This window comes from Heloderma suspectum, chromosome 4, assembly GCF_057233095.1.
Source record: "Heloderma suspectum isolate Gila_16-S chromosome 4, 16-S_ref, whole genome shotgun sequence".
Classification (NCBI taxonomy): Eukaryota; Metazoa; Chordata; class Lepidosauria; order Squamata; family Helodermatidae; genus Heloderma; species Heloderma suspectum.
The window spans coordinates 135,465,431-135,488,341 of NC_139461.1; the positions used below are offsets into that span (position 1 = coordinate 135,465,431).

General features: G+C 42.0%; 1 protein-coding gene across 1 annotated transcript in view; it reads left to right on the plus strand.

The window, feature by feature from the left end:
• The window catches only part of CTNND2 (catenin delta 2), an 861,592-nt gene that overhangs the window by 643,721 nt on the left and 194,960 nt on the right, over positions 1 to 22,911 (plus strand). Inside the window, exon 12 of the mRNA XM_084850586.1 lies at positions 21,784 to 21,997. Coding sequence (XP_084706712.1) covers positions 21,784 to 21,997 — 214 coding nt within the window. The remainder of the gene's footprint in view (positions 1 to 21,783; positions 21,998 to 22,911) is intronic.

Consider the following 22,911-nt stretch of genomic DNA (forward strand, 5'->3'; position numbering starts at 1 on the left):
CTTATGCAAAGTTACTTCCAGTTGAGATGAGGTCTGGGCAAGGAAGGAGCTCCTTTTTATTCCCCCCAACTACTTTTCCACCGAAGAGAGAAAATATATGGGTTCCCTTTGTATCTACCTCTTTCAGGAGAAAATTGGTTTTTGAAGGGGCAGTTTTGACCAGATAGGTGTCAAGGAAAGGGTTAAACAGCCTCCCACCACTCCCCAGCCATTCCTTACCTGCTTTGCATTAAAAAATGAGGAAAAAACTCAACAGAAGGCCTTACATGCAACCTTACAAGTTAAGAACAATATGTTTTGAGCTAGGACTGAAGTTGTGCATTTGGTAGAATGAGGGCTGATTGATTAACTTTAGAAATGTTTCTAGTTTATGTTTTTTTAAGTAGAGTGGTAGAAGCCTTTATTAAAAAGAATAAGGCCTAAGAAAGGTGTTTTAAAGGAAAGGAAGCCTGTAAAGTGATTTCAGTTTTCGAAGGAAGGGGCATCCAAGAAGCAAAAACCCTGCAAGACATGTCTTCCCCACCCCCACCCTCCTCTAGCCCTCTTCCTTCACCCTTTTCCACCACTGGAAGGGGTTGAATTCTACTTACTTGATAGTGTGCGGAGATGTCATGTCATCATTTTCCTTTTAGCCTCCAATTAGGTTGCGCATAAAAACATGAGCTGGAAAAGATAAGCAAGAACTTCACACATCTGTGAGCTACTGCCTATACCTATTTATGGAGACCTACCTCACAAAAATGAATCTAAATGAATGTAACCCGTCTATCTCTGCATAATCTATATTTCTATGATTAGCAGAGTACGACAAGGCTGCATATTGTCACCCTGCTTATTTAACTTATATGCAGAGTACATCATGAGAAATGCCGGGTTGGATGAATCAGAGGTCGGAATTAAGATTGCTGGGAGAATTATCAACCTCCGATATGCAGACAATACCACCCTAATGGCAGAAAGCGAAGAGGATCTAAAGAGCCTCTTGTTGAGGGTGAAAGAGGAGAGTGCCAAAGCTGGTTTGAAACTCAACATTAAAAAAACGAACATCATGGCATCTGGCCCCATCACTTCCTGGCATATAGAAGGGGAAGAAATGGAAGCAGTGACAGATTTTATTTTCTTGGGCTCCAAGATCACCGCATGACTGTAGCCATGAAATTAAAAGACGCTTGCTCCTTGGGAGGAAAGCTATGGCAAACTTAGACAGCATAGTAAGAAGCAGAGACATCACCTTGCCGACAAAGGTCCGTCTAATCAAAGCTATGGTTTTCCCAGTAGTAATGTATGGCTGTGAGAGCTAGACTATAAGGAAGGCTGAGCGCCGAAGAATTGATGCTTTCGAACTGTGGTGCTGGAGAAGACTCTTACGAGTCCCCTGGACTGCAAGGAGGTCAAATCAGTCAATCCTAAAGGAAATCAACCCTGACTGCTCATTGGAAGGACAGATACTGAAGCTGAAGCTCCAATATTTTGGCCACCTAATGCGAAGAGAAAACTCTCTGGAAAAGACCCTGATGCTGGGAAAGACTGAAGGCAGAGGAGAAGGGGACGGCAGAGGATGAGATGGCGAGATAGCATCACCGATGCAATGAATATGAACTTGAGCACACTCCGGGAGAGAGCGCAGGACAGGAAGGCCTGGCGTGCTATGGTCCATGGAGTCACGAAGAGTCGGACACGACTGAACGACTGAACAACAACAAATATTAGATTTATTCACTGCAGATCTTTATATTGCTTGTTTCTATCTTATAAGTGTCTTCCTTAGAAGCAGGATTGCAGAGATCAAAGTATAGGCTCCCTTATTATGGAATATTATAGTGTCTCCTGCTAGCAATTAAGGAAGATTTTCTAGATTCTCCAAGCACCAAAGCCAATTATTATCATGCCCTTTTCATAAGTGTTAGTATACTGACAGACTGATAATGAAAGATCTTTCTAACACTCTGATAAGGTTTCACTGTTCTCTCTACTTTATTTAATCAGAGTTGGCAGACAGAGAGAATAAGCAGTATATGAACAAATGTTTCAATAATTTTCCAGAAAATCAGTCCATGCCTCTCTGTTCCAAATTGATACTTATAGAAGAATATACCTGAAGTAATAAAATGTCTCTCACACTACTCACTCCCACCATGCTCACCCAGGAATACCCCAAACACTGCTCATACCACTTACCCCTGCCGTACTAACCCAGACGCTGCTCACCCCTGCCACGCTCACCCAGGAGATGCTGCTGCCAAACACAAAGCACAGCTTGAGGGCAAAAAAGTACCCCACATACAGTCACTCTCCAGACACCCTGCAGTGGTCTCCAGCACAGCACAGCTGCTTTTGAGCCATCTGAGACTACATGCTATGCTTGCGCAGCTTCGTCTTTACTTTGTTTTCTTCCCCAGTTTCCCCTTCAGAGCAGGCTTTCCTGCTTCTGCTGCCTGCAGGCCCCATGAGCCTGTACCATGGCCAGACACAGCTGCAGCAGCCATTTGGCTTTGTAGCCAGCGAAGCGGGGGAAGGAGGCGGCAATGGGAAGATTTGGAATTGTTGTGCAGCACAGTGGGAACTGCAGCAAGTAGTGGTGGTGGCAGGAGGAGGAGAATCTGGAGCGGTCTGAAGTGAGTGGAGGGAGTTGCAAGGGGTCTGGTGGGCACATTGGGGGATCTTGGTGGGCACAAGTGCATGGGCACTGTGTTGCCAACCCTTGTCCTTGGGTTGGCAACACAGCGCCCATGACACTTTCTCAAGATGCCAAATGTGCTCACCAACCCCAAAAGGTTAGGGAGCCTTGCTCTAAGTAGAGAAAATGTGTATTTTATATTCTTTTTCTCTCCCCCTCTTCCCATGCCTGTCAGTTGTCTTACCCATCTCTTGTCATTTCTTCTCCCCTTCTTCACACTTAACTTGTACCCTATCCCCAGCTGCCAGTCTCTTTCATCCATCCCTCCTATGGCTTTTACCTTCACTTCCTCCAATACAGCTTCCCTTTCTTATCCCATTCCTCTTTATTCCTAGTTTTTTTAAAATTATAATTCAAAATTATTTCTCTGCTTTCTTTGCTGTGGCACCCCGGCTGTGGAATGAGCTCCCTAGTGAGGTTCGCCTCGTACCTACACTGTATTCTTTCCGGCGCCAGTGAAGACCTTTTTATTTTCCCAGGCGTTTTAACATTTTAACTTTCTAGATGTTTAGCTTTGCTGTTTTAAATCTATAAATCCCTGCATTGCTGCTAGGTTTTATTCTGATTGCATTGTTATACTGTGGTTTTAATGTTTTATATATTTTATATTGTGTGCTCTTTGGTTTTAATTTTTGTGAACCGCCCAGAGAGCTTCGGCTATTGGGCGGTATAGAAAATAACCAACTAACTAACTAACTAAGAATTACTATACACTAATTCTGTACTCACAATTGTTAATCTAGATTAGAACTGCCAGTCTAAATACTGACTTGCATTGATATATACAGCATCCTTTGCACATTCTGTTTCATGTATGAATATTTTAGACCACTTTTCTGCCAACACCTTCAAAGCAGTGTACAACATAAAATAAAAACATTACAATAAAATACTAAAAAATACAAAAAGTAGAAATCAATACACACAGAAAAAGTAAACAAAAACTGAGCAGCAAAAAGCCCAAACCACAGCAGCAAAATATTAAAATGGTAAACCAGGGGGAAAAAAAACCTACTCCCAACCAAAGGACCAACAAAACAAGTGTTTTCACTGGCCCAGTTATCTTAACTCCATAAAGTGAGATACGATCGAACTGTGTGCTGACTCCTTGGCATGCCACAACTACTCCTACACAAGTCTTCAGTTAACCATAGTTTCCCATTATGTCCTAATAGGAAAACGATGAAGATGGCAACACCTTCTAGGTGCAGAAATGCATCTTGTATTTGAGTATTGCATATCTCTACAGTACACACAGGAACTGTTCAACTCTTTAACATTCTCTACTGCTGTAGATTGTGCTACATAAAATGTTCATACTATACATTTTGAGTGAGTAAAATCATGTCTAAAAGAGCATTTCCTCATTCCAAAAGAGAAAATATTTCATAGGCATTTTTTCCAGTATTCACCAAAGTTTCTAATTTTGCCAATGGAAAAATGGCAGTGGCAGGGGGTGTCCTTTGGCCACCTCCTGATTATACTAACACTATGGTGGAAAAAGAACAACTTGAACGGATGGGCATCTTTGTTGGAATGGCCCTTGTTTGCAACCAATGGCTGGTTTGTACAGCTGCAGTTAAAGCAGCATTCACACACTGACAAATAGAGCTGTGTGGACCATACACATTATCTATTTATAGAAACTGAGACTTCCATAGTTCACTTTCCTAAAAGGGATGCCTGCTAGCATGACTTTCACTTGGATGTACAATGTGCAGACTAACAAATTAAAATTATGGACTGGATCCATAAGCACCCCAAAAATGCCAGAGCTATTGAAAACAACATCACAATTTTAAAAGCTCAATTTTGCAGTTTAAGGAATTTTTAAAAATACTTGTGTGTTTTAGCTTTATAAAAGTTGCGAAATACTCAGTTTACAAGTGGGATTTGCACTAAAAGTTGCAGTGTGGAATGCTGCCACTCCATTCCCTCCCCTCCCCCTCCCCTGGGTTTGCACATTTTCTGCCAAAATGCAGCATTCAGTGGCCACTGAGTATGCACAATCCCCATTGGGCTATTTTGAGGTGTCCCGCAACTTCCACTTAGGGGGGGTTTCTCCTACAAATTTTTTAAATTATTACTTCTGTAAACCTTGGGATTTCCCCAAGTCAGCTGAAACATCTCCTTTGAATAGAACCATAGAACCATAGAATAGTAGGGTTGGAAGGGTCCTATAAGACCATTGAGTCCAATCCCATGCTCAGTACAGGAATCCAAGTCAAAGTATCCCTAAGAGATGGCTGTCCAGCTTCATCCTGAATGCCTCCAGTGTGGGAGAGCCCACCACTGACCTGGGTTATTGGTTCCATTGCTGTATTGCTTTAACAGTCAGGACGTTTTTCCTGATGTTCAGCCGGAATCTGGCTTCCTGTAACTTGAGCCCGTTATTCTGTGTCCTGCACTCTGGGATGATCGAGAAGAGATCCTGGCCTTTCTCTCTGTGACAACCTTTCAAGTACTTGAAGAGTGCTATCATATCTCCCCTCAGCCTTCCCTTCTCAAGGCTAAACATGCCCAGTTCTTTCAGTCTCTCCTCATAGGTAGATGGTGCTGTTTCAACTACATTTTTTTTCTTTTTCTTTTTTGAGTTTTTTAATATACATGTATAAATTTGTATGTATCCTTGGCAATGAATACATATGATATGCGCACATATATATACACACACATATATACACACATATGGGAAAATACAACTTACTAGCAATTATATATATAGGCTTCAACAAAAGCAGACCGGATATCCAAATAAGTATCCATTTGAAAGTGACATCTGTATGCCACCCGTTCAAACACTGAAAGCATTGTAAGGTTCTCAATCCATTGCATAATAGGAGGTGAGCATTTATCCTTCCAATGTAATACCAGTCTTTCAGCTGTCAAGAGGGTGTAAAGAATCCATTTACGCTGACTTTCATTAATTTCCATGAACCAGTTAAATAATTTAAAAGAGCGTGCACATCAGCGAATATTGAAGTCTGTTCCAGTACAAAATTTATCTGTATAATAACTTCCTCCTAAAAGGAAGCAACTATTGGACATTGCCAAAACATATGCTTAAATGAAACATTAGCTGCATTGTACCGCCAGCAATTAGCTGAATGAGACAATCCCTTATTAAAAAGATGTTGCCATGTCCATTAGCCACGAAACAATGGTTTTTGTGGAATAAGGCACAGCCTATCATATTTATTCACCAATAACAAGTATTTCTAGTATTTATAACAGGTATTAATAGACGTGGATCATGGGTCGCCTCAATAAGTGCTTCCAATAACGACGGAGACTCTGATGCTGCAAAAGCATCCAGGCCAAACCTAGATAATAATGAATTCTGCAATTGCAAGTATTGCCATTCATCCATAGCTAGCCAGTCATATTTCATAGAATCATAGAATAGTAGGGTTGGAAGGGGCCTACAAGGCCATCGAGTCCAACCCCCTGCTCAATGCAGAAATCCAAGTCAGAGCATCCCTGACAGATGGCTGTCCAGCCTCGTCTTGAACGCCTCCAGTGTGGGAGAGCCCACCGCCTCCCTAGGTAATTGGTTCCATTGTCGTATTGCTCTTACAGTCAGGAAGTTTTTCCTGATGTTCAGCCAGAATCTGGCTTCCTGTTACTTGAGCCCATTATTCCATGTCCTGCACTCTGGGATGATCAAGAAGAGATCCTGGCCTTCTTCTCTGTGACAACCATTCAAGTACTTGAAGAGCACTATCATATCTCCCCTCAGTCTTCTCTTCTCAAGGCTAAACATGCCCAGTTCTTTCAGTCTCCATAGGGCTTTGTTTCCAGTCCCCTGATCATCTTTGTTGCCCTCCTCTGAACCCACTCCAGTTTGTCTGCATCCTTCTTAAAGTGTGGTGCCCAGAACTGGACACAGTACTCCAGATGAGGCCTAGCCAGTGCTGAGTAGAGGGGAACTAGTACTTCCCGGGATTTGCAAGCTATGCTTCTATGAATGCAGCCCAAAATAGCATTTGCCTTTTTTGCAGCCACATCACATTGTTGGCTCATATTCAGCTTGTGATCGACAACAATTCCAAGATCTTTCTCGCTTGTAGTGTTGTTGAGCCACGTATCCCCCATCTTGTAACTGTGCATTTGGTTTCTTTTTCCTAGGTGCAGAACTTGGCATTTATCCCTATTAAATGTCATTCTGTTGTTTTCTGCCCAGCGCTCCAGTCTATCCAGATCACTTTGAATTTTGTTTCTGTCTTCCAAAGTATTAGTTATCCCGCCCAATTTGGTGTCATCTGCAAATTTGATCAGCATTCCCTGCACCTCCTCCTCCAAGTCATTAATACAAATGTTGAAGAGCACTGGGCCCAGGACTGAGCCCTGTGGTACCCCACTCGTTACCTCTCCCCAGTTTGAGAAGGTCCCATTGATAAGCACTGTTTGAGTCCGATTCTGTAGCCAACTGTGGATCCACCGGATCGTTGTTTCATCTAGCCCACTTTGAGCTAGTTTGCTCATCAGGAGATCATGGGGCACTTTGTTGAAAGCTTTGCTGAAGTCGAGGTATATGATGTCTACAGCATTCCCACGGTCTACAAGGGAGGTTACTTGATCAAAAAATGAGATCAGATTTGTCTGGCAGGACTTGTTTTTGACAAATCCATGTTGGCTTCGAGTCATCACGGCATTGTTTTCAAGGTGCTTCCAGATGGATTGCTTTATGATCTGCTCCAGAATTTTCCCAGGGATTGATGTCAGACTGACTCGTCTGTAGTTCCCAGGTTCCTCCTTTTTACCCTTTTTGAAGATAGGGACAACATTAGCCCACCTCCAGTCATCTGGCACTTCCCCCGTCCTCCATGATTTCTCAAAGAGAATAGACAGTGGTTCTGAGAGTTCTTCTGCCAGTTCCTTTATTACTCTAGGATGCAGTTCATCTGGCCCTGGAGATATGAACTTATTCAAAGTAATGAGGTGTTCCTTGACCATATGCCTATTGATCTCAAGCTGCAATCCTGCCCCTTCAGCCTGCACTTCGCCTTTGCCAGCAGGGTCATAGACCCTCTTTTGGGAGAAGACTGAGCCAAAGTAGGAATTGAGCACCTCTGCCTTTTCTTTGTCATCTGTTTTCATTTTGCCATCCTTATTTAATAGCTGAACAACCATTTCTTTCCTCTGCCTTTTACTATGCACGTAGCTGAAGAAAGCCTTTTTGTTGTTTTTAGCATCCCTCGCTAACCTCAGCTCGTTCTCAGCTTTAGCCTTCCTGACGCCTTCCCTGCAATTCTGTGCTACCTGCCTGTACTCTTCCTTTGTTACTTGGCCTTCTTTCCACTTCCTATATGTGTCCTTTTTTGTTTTCAGGTCATCCCTAAGCTTTTTGTGAAGCCACATTGGCTTCTTCTGTTGTCTTCCATCTTTTCTTCTTGTTGGAATTGCTTGTGATTGTGCCTTGAGAATTTCCTTCTTTAAAAGCTCCCACCCATCTTGGACTCCTTTTCTCGTTAGCGTCGCTTGCCATGGGACCTTACTAATCATTGTTCTGAGTTTATTAAAATCAGCTTTCCTAAAATCCAGGGTACGCGTTTGACTTCACTCAGCTTTTGCTTCCCTTAGAACCAAGAACTGAAGTGCAACATGGTCGCTTTCCCCCAGACTTCCTGTAACTGCTACTTTATCCACTAAGTCATCTCTATTGGTTAGGATCAAGTCAAGGATAGCCGATCCTCTAGTTCCTTCCTCTACTTTCTGTCGGAGGAAGTTATCCGCCACACAAGTCAGGAATTTCCTGGAGGGGCCATGTTTTGCAGAATTTGTCTCCCAACAAATATCGGGGAAATTGAAGTCCCCCATTACTACTACTAGTAATGTATGGCTGTGAGAGCTGGACTATAAGGAAGGCTGAGTGCTGAAGAATTGATGCTTTCGAACTGTGGTGCTGGAGAAGACTCTTACAAGTCCCCTGGACTGCAAGGAGGTCAAATCAGTCGATCCTAAAGGAAATCAATCCTGAGTGCTCATTGGAAGGACAGATACTGAAGCTGAAGCTTAAATATTTTGGCCACCTAATGCGAAGAGAAAACTCTGGAAAAGACGCTGATGCTGAGAAAGACTGAAGGCAAAAGGAGAAGGAGATGGCAGAGGATGAGATGGCTAGATAGCATCACCGATGCAATGAATATGAACTTGAGCACGCTCCGGGAGAGAGCGCAGGACAGGAAGGCCTGGCATGCTATGGTCCATGGAGTCACGAAGAGTCGGACATGACTGAACGACTGAACAACATTACTACTACATCATGATTTCTTAAAACATTGGCTATTTGCTTTTCAAAAGTTTCATCCTCGTCTTCTCCTTGGTTGGGTGGCCGGTAGTAGACTCCAACCACCAGGTTTCTTTTATTCTTTGCTCCATTTATTTTGATCCAGATGCTCTCGATGGGGCTACCAAGCTCCTCCTCCTGTATTTCTGTGCAGAGAACTGTATTTTTCACATACAGTGCAACCCCACCTCCCTTTCTGTTCCTCCTGTTCTTTTTGAACAAGTTATATCCTTCAATTGCTGTATTCCAGTCATGAGAGTCATCCCACCAAGTCTCAGTTATACCTATCAAGTCATAATTTCCCTCCTGTATTAAGAGTTCAAGTTCGTTCTGTTTGTTTCCCATACTCTGGGCATTAGTATATAGACATTGAAGACCATGTGCTTCATAGTCTGGCTTTCTTCCTACATGTGTCTGAAGACTATTATTGGGCGCTATCAGAGCTGTTCTCTCCATTGCAGTGCATGCGCCTACGTCCATTACCCCCAACATTACATCTCCCTTCCCCGTAGGATTCAGTTTAAAGCCCTCCTGATGAAGTTCTTCACGCTGTGGCCAAACACATTCTTCCCATCCTTTGTGAGGTGCAACCCATCCCTTGCCAACGGCCCATCTTCCAGGAAGTATAGCCCGTGGTCCCAGAATCCAAATCTCTCTCGTCAGCACCACCTTCGTAGCCAGTCATTCACCCGCAGTATTTTTCGTTCCCTTTCTATCCCTCTTCTAACTACTGGAAGGATGGATGAGAAAACTATCTGGGCCCCAAAGTTCTTGAGTTTCCTTCCCAAAGCTTCAAAGTCTGATGTGATTTCTTCGTAGCTCCGCTTGGCGGTATCATTTGTTCCCACATGGATGAGAAGAAAGGGATACCTGTCAGTGGGCTTTATAAGTGCAGGCAACCTTTCAGTCACATCTCTAATTTGTCCTCCCGGGAGACAACATGCCTGGGGAGTCCACAGGTCTTCGCGACATACTTGGGTCTCGATCCCACACAGCAAGGAGTCTCCCACTACTACCACTCTTCTCTTCTTGTTGTTGTAGGCCTGGGTTTCATCGCCTCTGTTTGACTGACCTTCAGCCTCTTGCTCACTCTCATGCAGGTTCCCCTGTGATTCTTCCTCTGCAGGCTGTCCTCCAGTCTCATCCGCAAGTACCTGGAATCGGTTCCACAGCTCCACTGCTTCCACTGGCGCAGAGTGGCGTCTAGTTCTTCTTCTCCTAACTGTCACCCTTTTCCAAGGAGTATCCTCTACTCCATTTTTCTTCACCTCAGCATTTCCCACTGCCTCATCTTGCTGTTGCTCTTCAAGCTTCTGGTCTTCCCTTTGCTGCTGTAGTTCCCCCATTCTGTCCAAGAACTCTTCGTGTTCTCTTATTCCCCGGAGGGTCGACAGTTGCCTCTCCAGTCCACTTACTTTTTCTTCCAGCAGCGTGATCAGCTTGTACTTGTTGCAGGTGTAGGCCATGTTGCTCTCAGGCAAGAAAACAAACATTGCACACACCTTGCAGGTCACCACCACTGGAGAGTCTTGTCCTTCCATAGCCTCTTTTCCCTTTTTGTGTCTAGCTTTGTGATTGTTCTAGACTAGCCTGTGCCTGTTCCTCTACTCAGTAGAGGTTAAAAGCAGAGTCCCACTTGTGTGAAAGTGTGTGTTACAAGACAAATAAATGGAAAAAAGTTAGTATAAAATAAAATAAAAAATAAAAAAAATGTTAGGGGCCTCCCCCTTGACCTCCCCTGCCAAACTCCCCTGGCCAACTCATGTTTGCTCCCCCTGTCCACTCGCTCTGGTCGCTCGCTCTCTGGGAGCTTGCTTGCTTCTGTAGTCCCTGGACCAGCTGAAGCAGCTTGCTCTGCTCTGCTCTGCTCTGCTCTGCTCAGCTGGGAGGTGGGAAACAGACTGAAGCTTCCTGCCCACTCAGCTGCTGAGAGTACTCAGGCCACACACCCCCAATTCAGTTGGAGCTCTCAGAAGCACCTGGTGAGCTCACAGCCAATCAGAAGGATAAAGGGCAGCCCCCTGGGCTTCCTGCAGCCCACTTACCTCTTAGCCTCTGTCTCCTTTGTCTCTTCAACCACTGCAACTCCCCTGGCCAACTCCTGTTTGCTCCCCCTGTTCACTTGCTCTGGTCGCTCGCTCTCTGGGAGCTTGCTTGCTTCTGTAGTCCCTGGACCAGCTGGAGCAGCTTGCTCTGCTCTGCTCTGCTCTGCTCTGCTCAGCTGGGAGGCGGGAAACAGACGAAACAGATTTGGCACACAGGATAGAAAATGAGGAAAACTCATCATCAGCACCCAAAGTAAAAATCGCCTTATCTCTCCATGTCTTCCACAAAAACATTTTCTTACCAATTTTAAGATCTGGTTTGCCACATAAAGTCAGCATGCATGAGGAAATGGATCAAAATGTAATTGATATGACATTATATGCCACACATCTCTAACTGTAGAAACCATGGAACGAATTCTATGGGTTCTTGTATGTCATCCAATTAGAGAGAGGAACCAGACAAGAGGATTCCAAAACTGACCAAGGTGGATGAGAAGGACCAAAATTCAGTAAGAGTCAGCAGATAAGCCCAATGATATAAAGCAAGATCTAGAAAACCAAATCCACCTGCTTTAATTGGAAGTTGCATCCTTTTCAGGGATTATCTTGGCAGAGAGGACCCTCCCCCCCTTTATGAAACAATGTGTAGATTTTCTGAAAATAGTTGTCAGGTGTAGGTAAGGGAATCCCATTTATAACATAAACATCCCAAGGTATAATATTCATCTTAAATGTATTTACCTTACCCCACAAACTCAGCTTTAAAGATGCCTATCTAAATCCCAAGAAATCTCATTAATCAATTTATTTAATCATTTGTGATATATCTCTGGGAATAAGTATTCCAAGATAAGTAATAACATCTAGGCACCATCGAAATTGCCAATCAGCTAATACACAACGATATATAGAGTCTTCAGTTGGCATCAGTTCGCTGACCAGTTAATTGAATAACCAGACAAATTTCCAAACGCATTAATCAGCTGCATCAATGCCAGCACAGACAACTGGAGTTCAGAAATATACAATGAATGATCATCAGCATAAAGAATAATTTTAAATTCTAAACTATCATGCACAGATCCATGAATACTAGTATTCTCTCTAATAGCACAAGCCAGAGGTTCGAAGCATAAATCAAATATCAAAGGAGAAAGTGGACATCCATTTGTGGTTCCTCTCACAAGTGGAAAAAGAGCCAGAAAAACCCCGTTAGTCATAACTGTAGCTCTTGGAAATGAATATAAAATCCTAAGCCACTTCAAAAATTCTAAAGGAAAGCCAAATTTAGTCAAAGTGGCAAAAATATGTTGCCAATAAATGTTAGCAGCCCAGTTTATTCTATCACTGTTTAAAGCTATTTACAGATCTGTGACTAATCTGTCAGCCCCCTGCTTATGTTCAGTAAATCCCACCTGATCTGTTTGATCCGTTGTTGTAATAATTTATTGAAGTCTATCACGTAAAATAGCAGTTCGTATTTTAATATCTACATTAATTAACAAAATAGGTTGAAAATTAGCACGATGAGTATAATCTTTCCTGGGGTTCGCAATCACAGTGATATAAGCATCATTTAATGAAGAAGAGAGAGAGACAGATTCAAAATATGCTTATAGAGACGATGTAGTTTTGGAACTAATACATTGGAAAACATTTTATACCATTCAGTTGGAAACCCATCTGGGCTAGGTGATTTCCCAGTATTTCATACTTATAATTGCTTTCGTCACTTCCTCCATACGGAAATGAGCCAAAAGAAACTGCTGTTGTGAAGAATCCAAACATGGGAGATCAAATAAGAGAAAAAAGTATCCAGGTCTCGCTATGATATTTTAACTATCCATACTATATACGTCAGAATAAAACTTTAAAAATTGTAAATTTATATCTGCAGGAGAAGTGTATATTGTAGTATTCTCATCTTTTATGGTGGAAATAAAATTTGCTGTTTGAGACAATGTGCCAGAATCTTACCTAGACTCTCAGCATTTTTGCAGTACACCTGGTGTAAACAAGTTAAATCAACTTATGTATTTATTTACTGCATTTATGCCTCCTTTTTGCCTCTTGCAAGGAAACCAAGGTGGCTTACATTGGTGGCTATTCTCCTCTTCTCCATTTTATCCTCACAACAACAACCCTGAGAGGTAGGTTGGGCTGAGAGTCTGTAACTGGCCCAAAGTCTCCCAGTGAGCTTCCATGGCCAAGTGGGGACCGAAACCCAGATCTCCTGGCTCCCAGTCCAGCACTCTCAGCACTATGCCACACTGGCTCTCCAGTGTTCTCAGCTTCCAACTGCTGAGTTAGAATATTATTCTGCTCATATTTAACATGCTGTAAGTCCTGAGAAAGGTGCGGGGGGGGGGATAGAAATCTGGGGAATAAGAATGTTCAACTTATTATTCAAATATGTTTGTTACATTGTTTAGTTCTTTTTCTTATGAGATGCATAGGCAGTTATTTGGCCCCGATTAGAAGCTTTACAGGCCTCCCAAGAGTACCTTCACTGATTTCAAAGTACTCCAGTAACTCAGCAGAGATCTGTGATTTAAGCACATCATCTTTATGAAGAGAAACATTAAGGTGCCAAAGACCCAGGGGCAGGGGGTGGCTGGGCAAATCTGAAAGTTGCAACTGTAGGGAAATTGGGGCATGGTCTGAAACTACCAGAGAATCAGTCTGCCAAGGATTAATTTGATGTAGCAAAGATGAAGAAGCCTAAAAATAATCTAGCTACATGAAGTTTCATGAAAACACCAACTTAAAAATTAGATGCAACCCAGAGGGTCTTCTCTCTGGCTCAGTTCCAACTTCTAAGGGAGTAAAGCAAGGCACCATACTCACTCCACTTCTGTTTAACTTCTACATTAACTCTCTAGTCAAAGCCCTCAACTGTCCTGACATTCATTTGCCTAAGTTAGCTGACAGGCACCTGTCGGGGCTATTATACACTGATGATGTGGTGATCCTGTCCCAGTCACCTGTAGGTCTGAAGAGAGCCTTGTGAGCCCTTGCTCAATATTGCCACGATGAACACCTTCAAATAAATTACCAGAAAACAAAGGTAATGGTCTTTGCTAAAAGACTGAGGTTGTACAGTTGGCGCATAAATGGTCACATGATTGAGCAGGTAAAATATTTAAATACTTTCAAGCTAATGGCGGCCAAAAGGTGCATGCAGAATATGCTGCCCAGTCAGCCCAAAGGAGTGCCTGTCAGGGTGGAAACTGAGCCCATAGAGCCCCAGAGCAGTTCTGATTCTGAGGAAGAACAGCAATCCGTGGGAGAGGAGCTCACTCATCTCTCACAAGCACAGCAGCTGGCAGAGATTCCTCCTGCCAGCATTCCTGGGAGTGATATTGACCCTGGCGGCAAGAAAGCGCTGGAGGGGGGCTTGCTGGACGCTCGGCGCAGACGCAGGGAGCGGCGACAGATGGAGGGCGCCGAAAGGAGGCGCTCCGTTCATTTGGCTCTCAAACAACGGTCGTTTCCCGAGAACCCAAGGGAAAGAGGGAGGATCTCTCCATAGCCCATAAGTTCAGACTCTCCCCGCGGTTCTCCTTCAAAGGGGGACCAACTGCCTTACCTGGAGCTTAGGCTACCCTGCTATCTTTCCCCAGTGCTGTTCCTTGCTTAGTTGCTAGTGTTTAGTATCTGAAAGAGTCATAAAGTAATAATAGAATAAAGCCTTGGAAAGAATCCTCGTCATCTGTGTCCTGAGTTGGCTATTGGAGGGGACTGCAAGAGGCAGCTAGGGCGCTCCTGACAGCGCCTCTGCCATACTAATTATTTTTCTTCACCAGGGGAGGCTATTATGTACCAATGGCAATAAAGCTGTTTGAGGCTAAATCACCAACTCAACTTTAGTATGGAGCCCAACTCGGTCTTTATCCCAGTTTTACACCAGTGGAAGTAGTCCAGTCTAAATTTCTTAGGGCAATTCTCCAAGTTCCTCACTGCTTTCAAAACTGTCCTGCAACTGGAGACCAGCTTTCTGAAGACCAGCCTTCAGAAGGTTGAAACTAGAGCTTGGCTTGCTGTCTTCAGTTTTTGGCTGAAGCTACTCTTTTTTACAACTGGTTTAGTGCCGCTAATTCTACAAGATGATTTTCAGTCCATTTGGAAGCAAACTCTGCCTCAAGAGCTCCAGACATTTGGACTGTCCTGGGGCTACCTTACTGCCTTACTACCTTACCTTATGAGAAGGCCAGAGTGATCCTCAAACAACGTATTGCAGACGCTGAATGCCAACATGACCTAGGCCTAACCTCAAACCACATTTCAACTGACAGCATTCCAGTCAAATAAGCCTCCAAACTATTTGTGATTCTGGGAAGCATCATAGTGCTTTTACACTAGTTCACTTCAGTGTCTTCCACTCAGCAGTTCTAGAGGGAAGATATTGTAAAATCCCCTACCATGAACACAAGTGCTCCTGTGACTCTGGAGAGGTTGAATCAGTGACTCATGTTCTTCTGTATTGCTCCTTTTACTGTAACCTATTGAACCTCTTTTATTAAAACTGCCAGGTGGTTTGGATGCTTTTTATGTCCTTTCATTCGTTTCTGTTCAAAATGCATCCACCACTCTTAGCATTGCCAAATTCTGTGCTGCAGCATGCAAAACTCGCCAGGAACTGACCTCAGAGACTCTGTAATCCCCTTTGGGAGATTGCAGTATGATCACCAACTTTATAATATTGCTGCCCTATTTCTCTCCTCATTTTGTCTCACCTTATGTTTTTATCTTATTTTCTCTCATCTATTCTGTGTGTTTTATATGTGTGTGTTTTGCTACACTGGTCATTGACTGTAACAATAAATGATGATGATAATCTAGCCAAAAACATGATGAACCAATGAAATGATGGTATAATCTTTCTCTTCAGGATGCAAAATATGCCAAGCGTCAGTCAAACCAAATTCAGACATATAGGCCTGTGGCGTAGATCTCACCACAGTTTGCATCCTGCGAGCAGGAGTGTTTTGGCTTTGTAAGGATAGCCAGTTGAAGAATGAATATATATACATGAATGATTCTCTCGTTAGTTAATGTTGTTTCATACGCTTGACGTACAACTATGTTCTGTACGCTGAAGTGTGGTTTCTTCAGTGTGGACACAGCCAATACTGCTTATGTAGCCCTAAATTTTAACTCCCCCCCCCCATTTGAACCTTTGTTGTTGTTACGTCTGATTTCGCAAAATATCCCTGAATCTGCTGAAATTTTTGTATCTTTTCTTGCAGCTGTTGTTAGAACAACTTGAAGTCTAATATTTGCTGCTACAGACGTTATAAACTGGTTCCACAAGGGACTAAAGCGTGGAACAAACTTTATTTAACTCTTGTACTACAACTGATCTCAAAATGGCTGTTGCCTGAACCAATCAGATTCAGAGACCACTGTTGTGACTCCTAGTAACTTTGCCTTGCCTCTTACCCCTCTCTGATCCAACATGGAAAGCAGAGCACGGCAAAATAGCTGTAGCCAGGCTTACAAATAAGCCCTCCTGCTCACACACATTCTTAGGTTAGTCATTTGTGGCACACTGAGAGAACAGAAGAAAAAGAACAAGCTCAGTGCCAAGTGTATTTCCTTGTCACTTCAAAATGTCTCTTATTTGCCAAGACAATTTTTTTCTTTAAAAAACAACAAGCAGCCAGCTCCTTTCCCAAATTGTAAACCGTTGTCACCTTCAATTAATGATAATATATTTTGAAAGCTTTTGTCCCTGAGCTTGAAGGCTCTGGAGACACCATGGAGGAATAGACAACTACAGTGTTTTCATTTGGTTACTTCTTGTCTGGTGGAAAAGAGAAGATTTAGTCAGCTCTCTCTTTCCAGAGAGGCATCTTGCTACTGTGAAGGAAAGTATTTTCTTGAGATTTCTCAATGCATTTCAGTCTTTCAGCATTGCATAGATGAAAACAGGGACACCCTTGCGCATATGTGACACTATTTTCAAGCCAAGGGTCATTGTCTGAGCTCTCTTCCTCCCATTGTACGTTACTGAAGGCTGTTCTCTACCTTCTATGTGCTGTATTCATTTACACTAGCAATTGCTACACCAGCTTCTAAAACAGGGTGTCTTAGTAATAGGGTTTAAAAAAAAACACCCAAAGAATACTTAATCACTATGAGAAGGTAGAAGAAAAACAGTCCGCTGGTATTTTGTGTGCCTGCATTTCATTGCATGTGCACTAGAGTTAAGGGGCAACTGCTCCCTACTCAGAGTTTGGGGAAGTAGGCTGTGTGTCTGTGTGAACATCAACCATTTCAAAACGCCATCAACAAAAGACAGGGATGCATATTTACCAGGGACAGGTCCAGAAAATAGAGACTATCCCAGGTTTAAAAAAGGAATAGTCAGGGTGTGTGCTGTAATGCAGAATGGGCAGAATTCAGTCTTGAGAGGTTTACTTTGTTTTTTACTGGAACCCCAAGATCCACCAAGTAGAGGCAGGTACAAAAGACATACACATAGCTATAGATAATAAACTTGCACAGGGAGAGAGGCAGCAGGCCCCGTGTGTGAATTATGCATTCATTACCCACAGATGCTGGATTACTGAAAGGGTTGTGTTACTCTATATAAGATAATGTAAAAATGAGAAATATTAAAGATAGCTTTTTCATCCATACACCGAGTGGTAGTTTTGTTTACTAAACTGTAAGTTATCCCTCACTTCAGTGGCCACATTGGCACAGAATGATAAACCAGGAACACTGGCAAATGCTGTCTTGCTATGAACAAGCTGCATGCTGGTACGTACAGCCCGATCACCCCAACTTGGCAGCTTACCATAACATCCAAACCCAGGATCCTGGTTTGTAGCTTTTAAACAAGCCATGTTTCATAAGACAATAACAGACTCTGGTTTTCAGTCCTGGCTTGTAGAAGGGCACAGCAAAGCAGGATCCCAGTTTCAGACCTCATGGTAAGCTTTCTATTTCTGGTGAGTTTAACTCCTTATGCTAGCGGAAGGAAGGAAGTGGGAACTGTAAGAACACAACCACTATCTTAAAAAGACACCTCTGTTGAGGTCTTGCTAATATGCTGTTGTACTTCTAATTTAATCAATTAAGAAGTCAGTGAAAAGGCAGGTCATGCTGCTTTAAAAAGTAATAGGACTGGAATTAGCTCTTTGTTGATTGACAGATGCTTGATCTATAGGTTACTTAGATATCAATGTCTTTCAGAAGCACAAAAATTTAAAGGTTATGTCCTGCAACAGTTGGTAATATATGTTCTTCCTCCTTCATTGTAGGAAGTAAACAGGTTGCATGGAACTAGCAGGATTTTCAAGCCCTCTTTTGTTTCTAAATGGGAGTGAGTGACCTTGATGCTCACTCAAAGACAGGTAACTGAGCATTAATGGAGGCACTAGGCTTGCAGACTGCTCAACCACCTACACACCTGGTTGTAATTCATTCTCAGGCAGTTAGGATGAGTAAGTGCCTTGGCTGGTACTTATCACAGGCAGTAAAAGGTGAAAGTGAGGTGGCAGAGGAAGGTGAATGCAATTTGTTTACCACTTGCAGTGTAAAATTATTCCTTTGCTTGCATAGGCCTCTGCCACTTTGGAGAAGTATTGTTGAAAATAAATTGGATATTTCTTGTGGAAAAGGTCATAACACTATTCTTAAAAGTTTTCTTCTCTTTTTCCTCCTTAGTCATCTTTGTCAATATTATCTTCTGTTCAATATGTTTCTCAGTATGCCCTTTTATTTAGAGTATTTATTAGTTTAAAGTACTTGTTAGTTTCTTTGCAGGTGGATCATTTTTCTTAAAGCAGAGGAAGGGATATTCAAGAACTGAAATCGGGCTTAGATATAGTTTTAAAATATTAAGTTGCCTCTGTGTGTGTGCGTTTGTGTGCATACATATATGTTAGAAAAGATCCTGGTTGAAGTTATTTTACACAGACCTTTGCCTCATATATTTTTGTATGTGGCTCACTACTACCAGAATGTATCAGTAAGGGTTTGTTTTAATTGCAAGGACAAACACTTCTTGCTTTATAGTTACTGAATGAAACTCTTACCTGAAGATTGTTGGGTCTACACATGGACTTCTGTAATGGTAACTAAGATAATTCCTCCTTGTCTTCTGGTAGCTGCTGTGCAAAGGTGGTCCAAACAAAAGCTGGGAGGGTATTCATGAGAGAGGTTGTCAGGCTCAAGAAGTCAAAATGTGCTGCATATACTTTTGCATATTATGCACTCCAGATGTACTATTTCTGTGAATTATACTATATACCATAACATAACTACTGTAAGTTATAGTAGATGTGTCACTTATTACCTGAGGATTGTGAGGGAAATGATGATGATGATCTAATCTTTTTTTAATATATCGCAAGACAAGGGCTATATATGTAAATCTGTCTTGCGTCCACTAAGAAAACACGAGAAGGTGAGGAACGCTACCTATGCTTTTTTATCTGATGAAATACTCCAGTGCCCGTAAAATGTCTCAATTCATGTGGAAGTAAGAAAGTGCGGAAATTTCTTCCTGACTGTATTTGTATCCTTAGCAATCGTGTAGCCTATATGAGGGTTCATGCTGCATGGGTAGGTCCAAAAACAGTGTCAGGGAAAACACTAGGCTAGAATAGAGATGTTCAAGGATTTTATTCAGCCCTCATTTTTAAGCAAATCAACCTGATTTGCACTTCTTGAGGTAATACACAGATGACAACAGTTTTTCACATTCCTCCAAATTTTGTGACACAGTTCTTGCATATGAAAACTCATATTTTAGGATAAAGTGTATAAAATGCATTGATATCCAAAATCATGTGAATTTTCATGTTTTTTAACACACACACACACACACACACTGATGTGGAAACAGGACAGAACGGCTTTACAAACTAAAACATGTGAAACCTGCACAGACTGGAAACAGACTGAACTGTCCATTGCTAGGCTAGAACCTTCTCCCGGATACAATAATTTTTCAGATGTAGGGAATATTTTATGTGGGGGTATTTAAAGATTTGATCCACACTTGCAGTCTTAAATGGTACAGCCGAGCAAGCGAGAGACTGTGTAGGGCTTCTGCTTGTCAGTTTTAGTAAAGCTCACTCTTGCAGTACTATCAACTACATTCTGAAAACATTACAGATCAGACTAGAACCCCATTTCTTACATAACAGGTCAGACTTGGAGCTTGTTAGCTGTGCAACAAACTCCCATTTTGGACAGCTGTATAAAATTCAACATTAGCACAAACATCCACACAAGAATACTGCTCTGTTCATCTTTGTTATTGATTCCCTTCAGTGTTCAGTGATGCATATCCCTGATGCAAATACTAATTAACATCAGTGGAGTATTAATCTCCTGACGGTTGGGGGACCATTAGAACTTAAGCTTCACTCCCCCAGTTCCTTGCCAATTTGCAGGTTGATGGGGAAACTGTCAGAAAACTCAAGTTATTTCACCCACAGGTTTCCAACAATTTTCCATCTTCTCTTACAACATGGGGTAAATACAGATGAGCCACTTAGCATTTGGGGAAGTTTGCCAGTTTCTTAAATGTGTGCAGTTATATAGTTGACCACGGCTGGTCTTTAATTAAATGCAATTCTGTGGATGAGCATGGCTCTGCCTAGCTAATCCTGTTGCTTTGGAGTGAAGACCTTAGTTGTACATATCCCTTCATGCATTGCCGCAGTACTTTGGTGCTACTTCTTAGAAGTTTTGTTTTATGTATTTAGTGGAATTGTATCCTACTTTTTAACTGAAGACCTCAAAGTGTACAGTATTAATAAACTGCTATTAACACATTATAAGCCAACTTTTAAAACAAAACCAGCCCACCTAGAGCAGGAACCAGGTGCCTGGTGTTGTTTTTAACTGCCTGCCTCTTTCCTCTAGAGTCTTCCACACAGGGCAGTTGGTGTGTGTGTGAGAGTGAGTGAGTGAGTAAGTGAGTGGGGGGATGACTTGTTTATGCCACCTTGAAAGTTTATTTATACTGAGAATGGTGTATTTTTGCATTGGTTTCTAAATATTATATGCAGTGTTTTTAAAATGTGTTTTCCTGTCTAGTACCACAGAGAAGTGAGAATGAGTCTGATTTAATTCTGTTATGACACAGACACATATTTACTATACATGGTCATGCATGGATCTCCTTGTAACTCCTGTACCTTCTAAATATGCATTGTACCTTTCACTTAAGAAAATCTAGGAACCTATCACGACATCTGTATTCTGTGCTTAGCTGAATTCTACGTTTTATAATAGAGGTTTGCTTCCATTGTGTGTACATCGTGTTTCTTAAAAAGCAAACACTTCACTTTTTTCACTTGCACGCCAGTAATAGCCTTGCAGAAGCTGCAGCACTGATACATAATTACTGTAAGCAGTAAGAAACTAGTGTTCCTTTCATTGTTCCTGACAATAATTCTGATGACAGCTGTCACCGTACACCAGAAAATCAGATCCTACATCCAGGTGGTATCTCCTGTCCCTGAAGGAGGCTTATTTGGTTCCATCCTAGTGGGGAAAATAATAACCTCTTTCAAAGCAGCTCTTTCATCATCTATCCAGCTGTTTTGATTGGTGTTTGATTCTTCACAAGCAAAGAGCTTTTCCTTTCCATAGTACCCTTGAAAGCAAAGAAAGTTGGTCCAGCACTTTGTCTTATTGTGCTTATTATGCACTTGTGTCTTTTTGTCCTTAATTGCTGTCTAGAAACTGTTGGTATGTTAAACTTCATTGAGAAGCATCCTCTGATTTCTTTGCTGTTGCAGATAAGAAGACAAGGTGGAATTCAATTACTGGTGGACCTGTTGGACCATCGAATGACAGAAGTCCACCGTAGTGCCTGTGGAGCTCTGAGGAACTTGGTCTACGGGAAGGCCAATGACGACAATAAAATTGCTTTGAAAAATTGTGGGGGTATTCCAGCACTAGTACGATTACTCCGCAAGGCTACAGATTTGGAAATCAGAGAACTGGTCACAGGTTTGAATATCTTTCATTTATTTCATGCCAAAGATTAGCTAGGAATAAGCTCGGATCCAACGCCCTTCAAAACGTGGCTAGCAGAGTAATACATTTCAATAAGTTTAAGTGCACATAACATCTGTGTTGGATTGGGGCTAAGATACTTTACATGAACATTTGGAAATGTGTAAAAAAAGAGTAAGGACAATTTTCTGTTTGCAAGCATGTGTATCACATACATATACTCACTAAGAAGCCAGGTTGGCTATATTTTCAGTGGTAGATGTAGGATTGCTACTCAGTAATGTGTGGAATAGTGGATTTTGTGGTATGCTAGTTTGAGTTTTGACTGCAAATGATAGCAAAGGGTTACTGCTACTGTTTCTAATTCTGTCTTGAATTGAAAGATGTGGGGGAAGGGGGGACATTAATTCTGCAGTTTCTTAAATGTGTGCAGTTATATAGTTGACCACGGCTGGTCTTTGATTAAGTGCAATTCTGTGAATGAGCATGGCTCTGCCTAGCTAATCCTGTTGCTTTGGAGTGAAGACCTTAGTTGTACATATCCCTTCATGCATTGCTGCAGTACTTTGGTGCTACTTCCTAGAAGTTTTGTTTTATTTATTTACTGGATTTTTTTTTAAAACAACAACAACAACCACATTACAAAGCATGTAATGTGGTTGATGATGATTTTTTTAAAAAATCTTATTTTTAAGATATTCTGTAAGTATTCGGAATGTTCTTTTTTAATGACTCAACCTTTGTGACTCACCCCCTCTCTTTTTTAAGATGTATTTCCCAAGAAAATAATCAGGTGTTCCTCAGGTTTTCTTCACTGCAGGCTATGTGATTCAGCTCCAGTTATGGATTCTAAATGTAGATCATAGTGTGTGTGTGTGTGTGTGTGTGTGTGTGTGTGTCTTAATCAT